This window comes from Ambystoma mexicanum, chromosome 12, assembly GCF_040938575.1.
Source record: "Ambystoma mexicanum isolate Mex_15411 chromosome 12, UKY_AmexF1_1, whole genome shotgun sequence".
Taxonomy (NCBI): Eukaryota; Metazoa; Chordata; class Amphibia; order Caudata; family Ambystomatidae; genus Ambystoma; species Ambystoma mexicanum.
Window position 1 is genome coordinate 178192929 of NC_090936.1, and position 14673 is coordinate 178207601.

The following is a 14673-nucleotide window of genomic DNA, read 5'->3' on the forward strand; positions in this document are numbered from 1 at the left end:
CTTCTGCCTGTGGTAAGCATAGGTAGGGTATGCCTATGGCGCAACATCCTCTTTTCAGATTCTGAGCAAAGCCTGGGAAGTAGCCTTTCGTTTGTTTGGAAATGGTTCAGGCTGGGCATGGGGCTGCAGAGAGCACCAATACACATTCTGGACCCTATGTGAGGTCATGGGAGTATCTGAACTGGCTGCCCAAGGTTGGATAGTCGCTTAAACTTAAATGAATGCAGTAGCCTTCTTGATAGGCAGGTTGGGTTCTCCTTAGCCGCTCTCAGCTACTTTACTAAGTGAGTTTGGTTAGTTTTGTGTGAAACTTTAGCAGGTCTAAGGTTTGCTTCATGGAGCCACACACCTGTAGTGACTCTTCAAAGGCAAGGAAAAAGGATGGGGGCTTGGGGGTGGAATTATTTTCTGGGGTTGAACATTTAACGGGTGGAATAAGGGTAATAAAGTAAATGAAGGGGGCCTAAATAAAAGCACACAATAGGAGTAAATGTGGAACAAAATGCACACAAATCTTAATGTGGCACAGAGATAAATAGTCTGCCAAAACCTTTCCAAACCACAAATTGTGGTCGTGCCCCGTTTGCTTCTGCTTTTACAGCCTACCAAAACCCATGAACAAAGTGAGCTGGTTCCATCTCTGCCGTGCCTTTTGATTTGGCATTCTGCACAGGACCCTGCTTGTGGGAGTGCTTGAGTGCTGTTTTAGGTTGCAGACTAATACCACCTGCTAGTTTGGGTTGAAACGAGAAGCAAAGCTGGTATAGGTTAACCTAGCCCTACTATGCACCGCTGTATGTTTGAGTCTACACACTGCTTCCTGAAGTTGCTAAAATGGTACACGCTACAAGAAACATGTATGCGTACACTGATCATTCACATGTAGCCACAGCACCCAAACGCATGTTTTCCTTAAGATAAACGATGCTTTGCAGTAATTTTATATAGCGCGATTTTCCCATGTGTCTGGCCTCAATGCTCTTTGTGGTTGGAACACCCTTGGGGACCGAAATCCAGGTATGGGAAAATGTAAATTTTAAGATGCGTTTGCATTCTGCCGCGATTAGTACTTAGGAGGGCTGGCTGGGCTCCTGTAAACAACCCAACAGGTCAGGAACATGGGCGGGTACTGTTGGTGGTGAAGATGGCGCTAGTGCAGGAGACTACATTTGTGCCCAGATAGGCCGAATTTGCCATAGGTTGTCGCCCTATACTAATGGCATAGGTGTTGAGGCACATCAGGGGTTTCAGTGCAATGGGCTATTTGAGAAGCTAGACTGAATTTGAAATTGCCATAGCTGCATTTTAGAGTGCGTGTATGCGGAGCCGTGCCTGTGGCATATGTCCAGGCGTGGTGCGTTTTTACATACCTTAAACTCGGAGGGAGTTTGCCAATGGGACATTGAAGATAGATTTTTTTTTCAGACCATTTTTCTAATCTTATCTCGGACTCCCGTCTAGTGATAAGCTTGTTTGCTGTGTGCATAGTGCAAGTACTTGCCCAGTGTGCTTCTCGTTTTCTGAAATGGTTGAATACATAGAGTAATTGCTCAACCGGTTACTGAAAATGGAGCAGTCCAGCTGTATGCCAATTATGTTTATTTGCTTCAGCCATTCTTAAGAACTATCCAAGAACGTAATGCTAACCACTCTCCCCAACTACTTAAAAATGTAATTGATATGGAAACAATACCTAGAAATACATTATTCTGTGCATCACACAATAATGCAAATTATGAAAGAACCTATGAATCTGCAGACGAAAAAACACACGTTTGGCTTGTTTATCTTTGAAGATGCTAAACTTCATTTTTTGTGTTTGTGGACACATTGCATTTTGACATCTAATCTGAAATGTTGGAACGAAATAGTCCTCATCGACTGGTTAAACTTACATCAACTATTTTCTTGGCAGGTACCATGAAAGATCATCCTCAACCACAGCCTGGAATGTTTTCGCGGGTCACCGGTGGGATCTTCAGTGTTACCAAAGGTGCTGTGGGTGCTACCATCGGCGGTGTAGCTTGGATTGGAGGCAAGAGCTACGAGGTGACCAAGTCTGCTGTCACAGCAGTGCCTTCAATGGGAGTGAGCCTTGTTCGAGGAAGTGTTTCCGCAGTTGCTGGTGGTGTGTCCGCTGTTGGGTCTGCTGTGTCAAGTAAAGTTCCTTTAACAGGCAAAAAGAAGGACAAGTCTGACTGAAAGAATGTCAGCATATTTTGACCTGTTCTGAATCATACTTGTGGCAAGAATCTGTAAAGATTTGGACTAGAGCAAAGCCACACGTTGTAAGACCTGTAACTCGCAAGCCTTTTTCAAGCTGAGTAACTTGCTTTCATCCAACGAGCACATGACAGGCTAATGAGTGTATTGTATGAAGGTTCAGTTAATGTAAGTCCAGACTTGAAATGCAAGTGAATATATATTTTTATTTAAACCCATTTTCTCAAGAATCAGGCGCTGAGGTACCATGCGCATTACATTTTCATTTGCAGTCCATCAAGTTTTTACATTGACATTCTGAATCTGTACCGTTGTTTCTTTGCAGTAATGTGTATATGATGTCCAAGCTACAATTCTCCAAGGATCCTGTAAACACTTGCTAAGGGAATATCTATGCAACTGTATCATGTCTGTCGTCTTTAAAAGTATGTCCCTAGCTATTAGATTTTATTTAGTCTTCAGACTAAAAAAGGCTGCACAAATACTGTTTCTGAAAAATTATAATTGTGCTCGGTGTCACTACATTCTTCATGTTATTGAGCACATCCAAGTTATAATTGTAGAATACCTTTTTAATCATGGATGCCTTAAATGTGTTTGAGTGGTGGTGAGAATTGCTTTACGAAAGTCCGCAATTTCAATGTAGTCCTTTAAAATAAACATGACTTATTTTTGCTATATTGTGAAATACGGTATTACTTTTTTCCTTCTTCTTTTTTCCAAGAGCCGATACTAATTACAATCTACATGCAAGAACGCTTTGCCCTGCAAATGTGAAACCGAATTAAGATCTGTATTTATAGAAATATTTCACTAGGGCATTATCCCCAGTCTTTTTTTCTTTTCAGTAACTTCTTAAATGGGTTTCCGAAGTAAATGTTTGCTTCTCATGGAGGAAGGCTCAAATATTGTCTTTGCCACCACAAATTTCAACCATGTCCTTCCTTTATAACCAGCAGCGCATCACATAATCTTATTTAAATTCTTGGTTGAATGTTGTATTGTGCATTCAAGAAACACGATTTATATTCAAGTAAGACTTTTGTTTTGAATTGAGAACAGATTTTTCTTAGTGACCTTACCATGAAAGGTGTGTAGTGTCCGATAGAGATTTTTGTAATCTGGCACTGTGTCTCTAGTCGGACTTTGAAAGTCTGAAGAACTGCTCAGCCATTTGCTGACTGCAAGGGTGTGCATAGCAAGTGTGAATAGGAGGAGGGTATTTTGTAGCGGTTAACGCCTTTGAGTTGGTTAACACTACAATTGGCCAATGGCGGTTTACTCTTAAATTAGTTTCTCTGGTGTTAAAGCCCCGGTTTCTTTAGGCTGATGTTGCTTAAGTATGTGCATATGTTGTACTGTTCACGTTGAATTTAAAATATGCACACTGGGGCAGATGCATGTACAGTAATACTACTTTTAGTTTCTGCACACCTACAAATTAATATCCTGAAGACTGCCAGTGTGCTGTGTATGGCAGTTGAACATCTTGTCACATGTATTTAGTGCACATTTGAGCGTGAATTTGTTTTTTAGCATCATTTTCCCTAAAAGGATCAATTTTATTTTTTTTACTTTTTGATAGGTGTACACGTTTTTCCAATATTTTGTCTATTGCAAATAAAGTTTCTCTACAGAAAATGTTTTGCATTACATGTGATATTGTCATATTGGCTTAAAACATGAATTTATATGTTCAGTCTTGTGACATTTGAAAGACTTACCAAAGCATCCATACAGCAGTATGTAATTTTTAATAAATTGTCGATCCTGCCTCCCCTCTTATGCCGATATTGTTGTCCTTTCAAGTTTGCATATTAGACTGTTGATGTATATTGCAATTATTTATATTCTTGGTGCATTTGACCACCAAATTAGTTGCTTTATTTGTGTGTATTGTTTATTATTCCCTTTACCGGGGTTGGGTCCTTCATTAGTCACAATGTACTCCCAATGATGGGAAGATAAAGCTTGACCAGAAGCAAAGTCTGCAGGACAGGCCCTCCTATGTCTGGTTCCGAACACTAAATCCTAGTTCAGAATATGTAGAGACCTTCTAATTAAAATCTTTGTATGTTTTCATAATGATGACCGAAGCAGGTTTTGGTTCTACATAATTGCCCTGCTTGTGCTCTTCTAACTGATCCTACAACATGGTAATTCTTACACTGCATGTATGGATGAGCAAATCATTTTGGTGATATAAAAACCTGGTGCTCATTTGCCTATGATAACCTGTCCTTTGTGCTTCGCATAATTGGTGGAGATTGGTTTAAATTCGTTATTTATAAATGCATTGGTAGGATGGGTTAAGTTATTCACAATGGTCCTGCTGATTTAACCCACATTTCAAAGCTAAAAACTCGATAGAGTACCTCTGTTATAATAGTGTTTAAAATTGCTTCCAAGTGAATGAGTAGTTTACTGTAGGTGACTGTCTCAGAGAATTATTATACGAAGTGGTAAGAGTATAGTTGATCAGAATTTGCTCCCAGATGTTAAGCCATGGTGATTCAAGGTCGGTGGCTGTTCTGAATACAAACTGATGTGTGGGAGAGTTGTTTTTTATTTTCAAGTGGGAGTGGAGTTTGTAACTGACTAGTTTTTCCATTTTCTTGCCCAGGTGGGGTAAATTGGAAATGGGGCTGATAATTCTCCTGGGGCTCCTCTTAAAGGGAAGGTTTCTTTAGCGGTGGTGTGGTCACTGGATGCTTTAGTAACAAGGACCTGGAATTCGTTATTGTGGCCATCCAGGAGGCTCTGTTCAGCCAACATGATTTGTGCCATAGGAAAACTGGTATTATTTGGGGATCGAGCAGGGCCAGCCTCTTTAATGGCTTTAAGAATGTCTGCATCTGAGGATGGTATGAATTGGTTCAAACTGAGGGGAATTAATGGTAGTGAGTAAGGGCTGGAACCAGGCTTTGTGCGATATCGGCGATTCCGTCTCAAATATTTGTTGCTCTGCATTAGGTTGCGCAGGTCTCGTGTGTGTGTGTGTGTGTGGTGTCGGAGGAGATGCATGAAGTTGTAGATTTTGGGAGTTTAGTTCTGTTTTAGAAGTACTTTCATCTGGCAATGAAGTTTGCGCTGTTCTTTTTAAAAAAAGAAACCTTTTTATGTAGGCATATTTGGTGAATCCTGCAAGCCTTCTATTTCTCAGTGTTTAATTTGGCCACATTGTGTTCTGATGGAAGCATTGTTTTTGGTGAACAATTTGTTTACTTGAGATGAGGAGCTAGAATCTTTGTATTTTGCAAGGACCATTGGGACTGAGGTCATGTGCTGTAATTGTTGGTCAGAGCTTTGGTTAGCATCTCATTTTCTTTGGGGGGGTCAGAGGGTTTGCGAGAGTTTCAGGAGAGCCATCTTATTCCAAGGCTCATAGATGGATGATGAGGGAGGAGAAGACTTGCTAAGGAGTTTGGGTGAATAGAGAAGGTAATTGGGAAGTGGTCTGAGGTGTGAGTTGTTGTAAGATTGACTTATTTATTTTTTATTTACTGTGATTTGGGGCAAAGGGGTCACATTCAAGGAGTTTGTTGAATAGGTGTAAACTTCGACTGCAATGCAGTTGCCATGTACTTTACCCAAAACTGATGTGCCAAATGTGGAATGTTTGATGGGTAGGTAGATCAAGGAGAAGGTTTCTGTTCTATATTTGTGGCTTCTCGATTACCTAAATTAGGCAGGTATTGTGATTGAGGATAGTTTTGGTAGCAAGTGTTCAAATTAAGTAAATGTTATGGCAGTCCGAAGATGTTGCATTGCTGAAAGGATTGTTTGGTTAATATCCTACCTGCTCCCTGTTGGATGTTACAGTAGTTTGGCGTGATGTTGAGCAGCTATTCAATGTTTGTCTCTGAGAACTAGGTCTCCTATGGTGGTGAAGTACAGTTTATTCATGGACCTCGTGGACTAAGATTTTTGTGCAGAGCAGGCATTGACACAGGTTGGCATTGGGCAGGCTCTTGCATCAAATAGTAATACCAGATTTCAGGCTATATGTAACAGCAGGGGAAGGAGGCACAGCTCCACAGGGCAAAGATGTTAGTCTTTTAAAGGAAGATTAGTTTTTGTTTTTTGGATTCACCACGTTTTACATTTAATAGTTCAGTTTAATCCAGTTGGCTGCCAATCAAGTGCCAGTGGCGCTTATGTACGTGTAAAAGCAAAACATGTATATAAATGATTAAGTTCAGTCGCAACTAAAATCAAGTTGACCCCATGAGTTTAATGAGTAGTTGATTAGACGAGATCATTTGTAAAATAGCCTGTATTATATCCAAGGATAGATGAAATCAAGTGCCACATTTATGTAGCTGGAAAGCAATCAATTTCTGGTGGATTGCACATTTCCAGAAGCTGAAACGTGGTAAATTTGGAAAATAACTTGCCAGAAAGTGATCAATAAACTTGTTGCTTCCTGTTGCATACAAATACTGCGGAGTACAATTCCACAACTCCATTAAATTTCAGGAAATAACTCCACTGTTTGGTGTTCCTCTTGGTCATTGACTCGCATTAAAGCGCTGAAACGTGTGGATCGTTCCAAGAGATTGCTGGTACTTGGCTGTTGTAAGCCTTAAGTATGCCTTTTGTACAGCACGTCCATGCTAGGTGCAAGCTATACGAATATTGAACGTAGTTCGTTTAAGTTTTGCATTAACATAATGTATACTGTTTTATCCACGTTTATAACTGGATTAGTCTTTTACATTGACCTTTTAACATACACACATTTCCATAAGCACATAGGTGGATGCAGTTTACAACGTAAAGAAAGTAACATTCATTCTCCAGCATGGGGTCTGGCATGGATTCACATGCTCATGAATATTCCCCGTCGTCAGGCTGGGAATCCTCGGTAAAGAAAAAACCAGTATCAGTTTCGTTTCTGATCTGTCTTTCGTAGTAGTAACCAATCACTGGTCTCTGCGTCATACTGACCACAGCCAATGACTGCCCTCTACCTAAGCACCGCCTCTGGCAGCCATCTTCAGATTTTTACCGCACGTTCATGTGCTGGGATCCTCGTGCTATTGCTCTCGAGCGTTAGTGCTATTTTTTTCACATTTTCTCTAAAAAACTTAGTTTTTTCGGTCAAAAAGAGCCTCAAGCTCCACCGACTTTCCATCCGATCAACGGGGACCCGTGTCGGATTCGTCTGTGCCCCTCAAGGGTGAAGATCTCGTCGTGCTACGCTTTTGGAGGATTCCAGAAGTTTCTCAGGCCCGGACATGGCCCAGGAGAAGGGAAGCTCGACGCCCGGAAAGCTGTTCAGGATCTGCCCTGGATGCCAGCTTCAGAACGTCTTTAAGGAGGACGACCACTCCTTTTGTCTCTACTGCCTACATGAGGACAGAACGCACGTGGAGAAGGATTGTGCGTTTTGCAGCAATATGTCGGAGCGGACCATGAAGGACCGCCATCAACGTCTCGCCAACTGGCTGGAAGGGAAGAGCCCGTCAGGCGAGAAGAAGAGGAAGAAATCCGAGCGGTCTTCTAAGACCTTTGAGGACGCCCCGGCGACGGGGGTCCAACACAAGGCCAAGCACCGCGAGTCCGCTGGCACCGGGAGCGCCGAACGGTCGGGCTCTACGGGCGCTAGGCAGGGCGCACCCTCCCCGGCACCTTCAGCCATGAGCCAACGCTCTGGGTCGGGTAAGAGGAAGGGCGAGCACCCGGCGAAGCTCCTGGAGAGGCCCCGGTCGAGCTCAAAGGCCCCATCGGAGGGGGAGCGAGGCAATGTTCCCCCCCCCCCTCAAGGATAAGGCGGTGAGCGCACCTAAGGTGGTGAAGGCCTTAATCCATCCGGCCAAGCCCTCTATCGATACTGTTGCGGCGGCCCTGGCTCAGCCTGTGGAGGCTACACCAGTGGTGGCGACCTCGGGGCTCAGAGTCTCCCTGCCACCTCGGAGGGAGTCCTCTTTTGTGCCCATCGATAGGACCCCCGTGAAACCCCCGGCGGGGAAGACAAAGGGGGGGCAGGGCGTCGTCGTAGACTCGGCCTCCGCTTCAGAGGAAGAGCTGATTGAGGTCTTAAGCCACGGCCTTGGCGTGGAGGAAGACCGGCCCGTCGGGATGGATCCCGACGCAGGTGACGACGACATCGTCGAGGGTGCCGACGGGGCTCCTGATCGCCCGTCGGATTCCCCTCTGCCAGTGCCGCAAGACAACTCGGCGGCCATTTTGTTGGCTATACAGTCCTTATGTTCAGAGATAAGGACGAGACTACCGTTGCCGACGGAGGAACCTCTCCCGTCGGGGGATCCGGAACCGGGACCTTCTGGCGCTCCCCCGCCCAAGAAAAGAAGGATTCACCCTCCACCTCCTTTTCAGCCGTCGCGCCCCGTCCAGCCCTCCTCCCCGTCCTCCCGAGGGGATGATACGGGGACTGACACGGCAGCGACGGGTACGGACGACGAGGTATACGACGAGGATCTACCGTCGTCGCCTCCCACCAGGGTTTCTCCTCCCGACGAGATTGGATCGTTCCACTCCATGATCGCCAGGGCATCCGAGCTTTTCCAACTCTGCCCTGAGGAGAAGAAAAAGGAAGGATTCCTTTATCAACGCCGCGAGGCCAAGAGGAAGACGGTCCTCGCGGTGCCTCTACTGGACGACATTTGGGATGATGGCCTAGCCCTCCTCAAGAACCCTTCCACGACGCCGGCTAGAAGAGACCGGTTCGATAAGAAGTACCGGGTCCCAGACGCGGCCCCTCTGTGCCTCCGGGCGCAGCCTACCCCGGACTCCGTCGTCTCCGCGGCGGCCAGGAAGAAAGCGGGGGGGGGGTGCGGCCTCCACATCGACTTCCCCACCGGACGGCGAGGGAAAGAAATTGGACGCTATGGGACGCAGGGTCATCTCGTCTGCAGCGACGACGATTAAAGCGGCCAACGCCTTGGCTATCGTGGCCCGCTACGACAGGGAGCTTTGGTACAAACTGGCCCCCCTGCTGGACTTCCTACCGGACGACAAGAGGGCGGATGCCCTGGAGATCCTCCAGGAAGGCGAGGTGGCGTCGGACCACGCCATCACTATTGCGACGGACATCGCCGACACTGGGTTTCGCCAGTTGGGCAACGGCGTGTGCCTTAGGCGGCGTGGATGGCTCAAGGCTACGGACTTCCGTCAAGACGTACAGACCACAGTCCTGGACATGCCGTTCGATGGGAACAACCTGTTTGGGAAAACAGTGGACGATTCCCTTCAGGCCATTAAAACGGACACTGAGACGGCCCGGGCCCTTGGGGTTCTGCAGCAACGACGGACGCCCTTTCGGAGCAGCGGAGGCAAGGGCGCCTCCAAAGGTTCCGGCGGCGGTTTCTCCACCTACCGTCAAGCGGCCCGCTCGTCATCTCAGGAGGCCTACAGAGGACGAGGCAAGTCTGGCGGACCCCGCCGTCGTCGCCAAGGAGGTCAAGGCGGCAAAGCCTCGTCAAAACAGGATTGAACCGACCGTGGGGTCGGGCCCCCACCGAAGCACCCCGGTGGGAGGCCGGCTGGCGAGCTTCGTCAGCGTGTGGGAGTCCATCTCCACCAACCGTTGGGTGCTGGACGCCTTAGCCCGGGGCCACGCGCTCGAGTTTCAAAGAAGGTGCCCGCGCGTCCCCCCTGTGGCCAGGAAAGAGCTTCACGTCCCTCGGCTTCTCCTGGAGGTAAAGGCGATGCTCAGGAAGGGCGTCATCGAACTCGTCCCAAAGAGGCTTTGGGGCTCCGGAGTTTACTCAAGATACTTCCTCGTGAAGAAGAAGACGGGAGGATGGCGCCCCATCCTAGACCTGCGACGTCTGAACAAGTTCATCAAGGCGCAGAAGTTTCGGATGGTCACCCTCCAGCACGTCCTGGGGCAGCTGGAGGAAGGAGACTTCCTGTCGTCGTTGGATTTGGAGGATGCCTACTTCCACATTCCCATCCTAATGGGGCACCGAAAATTCCTCAGGTTTGTGGTCCAAGGGCGTCACTACCAGTTCAAAGCCCTCCCCTTCGGACTACGGTCGGCACCCAGGGTATTCACCAAGTGCCTTGCACCGGTGGCGGCGCAGCTGCGCCGCGAGGGGATCCACGTCTACCCCTACCTGGACGACTGGCTCATCCGAGCCAAGACGAGGGAGCTCGCCGTGGAGCACACGGCAAGGACCGTCCAACTTCTCACGGACCTGGGATTCTCCGTGAACTACGCCAAGTCCCACCTGGTACCCGCACAAAACGCACTGTTTCTGGGAGCGAAGCTCGACACAGTGTCCCTTCTGGCCTCCCCGTCGGAGGAAAGGACCAGGTCCATCCTGGGCAAGGTACAGCGGATGTTGGTTTCCGACGCGGCCAAGGTGAGGTCCATCAAGTCCCTCCTCGGAATGATGTCTTCTTGCATCTACCTCATTCCCATGTGCAGGCTCCGGATGCGCCCGTTGCAGGAGTTCCTGGACGCGCGCTGGATCCAAACGACGGGCGGCTTCGAGGAGAGGATCACACTCGACGAGAGTTTCCGCCGAGCGGTCCGGTGGTGGGGCACCCGCGCGCATTTGACGGCGGGCATGGACTTCCAGACCACCAGGAGACAGTGACCGCGGATGCCTCCCTGGAAGGGTGGGGAGCGCACACCGCAAATCTGCACGCAAGAGGCCTATGGCTCCCGACGGAGAAGTCCCTCCATATCAACGTCCTGGAGCTCCGTGCAGTGTTCTGGGCCCTCAGGTCCTTCCTTCCGTCCCTCAAGGGCAAGGTGGTGAGGATCTTCACCGACAACACCACCACCATGTTTTACATCAGGAAATAGGGTGGAACCAGGTCCCCAGCACTGTCCAAGGAGGCGCAGGACCTGTGGCATTGGGCAATCGCCCAAAGGATGTTTCTGGTGCCGTTTCATCTGGCAGGGATAAAAAACACCATCGCCGACTCACTCAGCAGGGAGCTGCGCTCGTGCCACGAGTGGGAACTACGGCAGGATCTAGTGGATCGCCTCTTCCGACGGTGGGGCTCACCCCAGTTCGACTTGTTCGCGACGGCGACGAACTCCAAGTGCCGGAGGTTCGCCAGCAGGTTTCCCCAGGCGAGGAGCATGGGCGATGCTTTCTCGTTCCCTTGGGAGGGCCTGTTCCTCTACGCGTTCCCTCCTTTGCCACTGCTAATCCGGCTCGTCAACCGGCTCAAGAGGTCACGGTGCAGGATGATCCTCGTCGCACCTGCGTGGCCGAGGCAGTTATGGTTCCCGGACCTTCTGGACTTGTCAGCGTCCCCGCCAATCAAGCTGCCGGTGGACGCGGATCTACTCTCCAGGGAAGGAGGCGCCATCCTCCACCACGACCCGAAATCGCTGAACTTGCAGGCCTGGCTCCTGCAGCGCTAGAGTTTGGAGGATACGACTTACCGGCCGACTGCAGAGAGGTTCTTGCAAAGGCCAGGGCGTCCTCGACTCTTAAATGCTACGAACACAAATGGAAGAGGTTCTCTGTCTGGTGCCACGCACAGAAGATTACCCCTCTACGGATTACGGCTCCCCAGGTGCTGCCGTACCTGCTGACGCTGGCCAAAGCTGGACTGGCACACGCGTCCATCAAGATTCATCTTGCTGCGATCTCCCGATACACCAGAACCACGGGCCGGACGTCCCTGTGGTCTCATCGTCTGGTGAAAGAGTTCATGAAGGGACTGTTCAGATCGTTCCCGCCGGTGAAGGCGCCGGCCCCGGCGTGGGAGCTCAACGTGGTGCTGACCAAGCTCATGGGACCTCCGTTCGAGCCTCTGCACTCGGCCCCGTTGAAGTTTGTCGTGGAAAACAGCGTTTCTTGTGGCCATCACCTCCGCACGACGGGTGGGAGAGATCCAGGCCCTTTCCTGCAAGGCCCCGTACTTGACTTTTCATGACACGAAGGTAGTGCTCAGGACGCACCCCTCCTTCATGCCCAAGGTACCGTCGGACTTCCATCTCAACGAACCCTTGGTGTTGCCTGTGTTCTTCCCGTCGCCTTCGTCGCCGGCTGAGAGGACTTTGCACTCGCTGGATGTGGCTAGTGCGCTGAAGTTCTATGTGGACCGCACGAAGTGTTTTCGGAAGACGTCACAACTCTTTGTGAACTTTGGACCTGTCAATCAGGGGAAGGCTCTCTCGAAGGCTTCCATTTCCAGATGGCTCTCCGGCTGTATCATGTACTGTCATCGGTTGGCAAACCGACCGCTGCCTGGCCGTCCGAGAGCCCATTCCACCAGAGCGATCGCAGCTACCACGGCGTTCCTTTCTGGTGTGCCACTGCTGGACATATGCAGGGCTGCTACGTGGAGGTCGACGCACACCTTCACGAAATTCTACTGCGTCGATCGGGATTCTAGGGAGGAGTCCAAGGTCGGCCAAGCAGTGCTGCGCAACCTGTTCGCCTGAGGTGAGCCTGGTGAGGAGGTAAGATGCTTAATGTTGAGTTTGATGTAATGCTTAATGTTGAGCCTTTGCCACCTCCCGTGGTTGTGCATGTGTACTGCTATGTATTCTTTATTCATGAGCATGTGAATCCATGCCAGACCCCATGCTGGAGAAGGAACAAGTTACTTACCTGTAACTTGTTCTCCAGCATGGGTCTGGCATGGATTCACATGCGAACCCTCCCGCCTACCCCTCTGCGGCTCTTCATTTGGTCATACTGCCACTTCACGTGCTTCCAAATCTGAAGATGGCTGCCAGAGGCGGTGCTTAGGTAGAGGGCAGTCATTGGCTGTGGTCAGTATGACGCAGAGACCAGTGATTGGTTACTACTACGAAAGACCGATCAGAAACGAAACTGATACTGGTTTTTTCTTTACCGAGGATTCCCAGCCTGACGACGGGGAGTATTCATGAGCATGTGAATCCATGCCAGACCCATGCTGGAGAACAACAGTTACAGGTAAGTAACTTGTTCCTTCTTAGCAGTGATGATGCTACTACTGTTGGAATCAACAGAACACTTTACAGGAAACTATTTCTAGATCATAAAGTATCTAAAAGATGCAAAACCGTGCCCTGTTAAAATCTGCAAACCGATAGTTCTATAAGCAATTTAGTGGTCAAAACTCCATTAATACCATACATAGTTACATTATATGCATTTTCTTTTTCTCCCATTCTTGAGTCGGGGCTTGACTTATTGGCCATTGCTGAAATGTGGCTGTGACTATTCTGGACCAGCCATTACTGCCACCTTACAAAATGGACATTCTGTAATTAGTTCTAACAGAGGTGAAGGCAGTGCGGATTTGCTGTCATTTTCAGAAACACCGTGAAAGTCGCTTCCTCTTCCAAGATTTGGAACTGAAATACTAAAACCTAATATAGGTTTAGCCTACCATATGTCTTAGAACTGCGCATCTTGTATCCTCCCAAATATGATTACATGTTCTGCCATGTCCTTATTGACTGTGGCCTCATCTACTAAGATCTTTATTGGGAGATTTTAATTTAGACTGCCATAATATGAGGAACAACTTTACATCACAACTAAAGGCTGTTCTCTAGACAGGGTATTTACATATAATGCAAGTATAAAGGAAGGGATTGTGACTTGGACGGAGCACAATATTCTGTTTTATTAGTATGACACCTTGGTCTGTTAAGCCTCAGTCTGTTCCTCATCCATATATCTCTTTTGGAGACGAGCAAATTAACAGCTAATGTACTAAACACCATTTTGATCAATTGAGACATGCAATGCAGCAGGGACGTATGAAAGTAGCGACTCTTGTGGATCTTTATATATCCACCATCATGCAACCCTGTTGACCAGGTAGCACCAAAAACAAAGTAAACCAAATTAATCACATGGCAAAAGTATGGTTCAAGATTCGAAATTGAGATTCAATGTGCAGGAATCTAAAGCAGATCTTGGGGGTCGGGCATCACCCTGTAGGCAGGAGCTACCAGAGATGCTTCAACTTTTTGTCCCTTTTTATATGAACCATTGTGTTTAAATGTATTAGATGTGTTCTAATTCTTCTTTATGAACATTCTCAAATACTGAAAGTTAATGTCACATTTACATGTTTGAAAGGCACCAGTTGGCACTAGGAGCCAAAAGTAGCTCCTGGTAGCTGTTGGTTTCAAGATAACTAGGCTGTACTATGCTAGAAGTGAGCTAAATGGCTCCCTGTTCCCCTCAATTTCAAACCCTGTGGTTTAATGATGCATTGCCACCCATCAAGAGTAATCTAAGTAGACTAACAGAAATGGAGGAGAAATCTCTGCCAGCAAACTGTATTAGGGTGGGGTGTGGCCAGCAGTGCCACTGATGTGGCAGCTCTGCTGATGGCCTCTGACTGAAGCCTGCATTTCCTTAATAATAGCCTGCTTTTATGTCTCCAGCACAGTGATAAAGCAAACTCCTGGAACAGACGTCCACCAGCTGTCCAGAGATGGGACAATTTCGGCAAAAAAGTGAAACCCGCTGTTAGACTGGTGAGCGCAGCCCCAGCGTTCCAAAA

General features: G+C 48.1%; 1 protein-coding gene across 1 annotated transcript in view; it reads left to right on the forward strand.

Annotated features, from left to right (window-relative positions):
• The window catches only part of TMEM263 (transmembrane protein 263), an 87259-nt gene extending 83251 nt beyond the window's left edge, over nt 1-4008 (forward strand). The window contains exon 3 of the mRNA XM_069628266.1: nt 1916-4008. Coding sequence (XP_069484367.1) covers nt 1916-2202 — 287 coding nt within the window. The 3' untranslated portion in view covers nt 2203-4008. The remainder of the gene's footprint in view (nt 1-1915) is intronic.
• The last annotated feature ends 10665 nt before the right edge of the window (nt 4009-14673 follow it).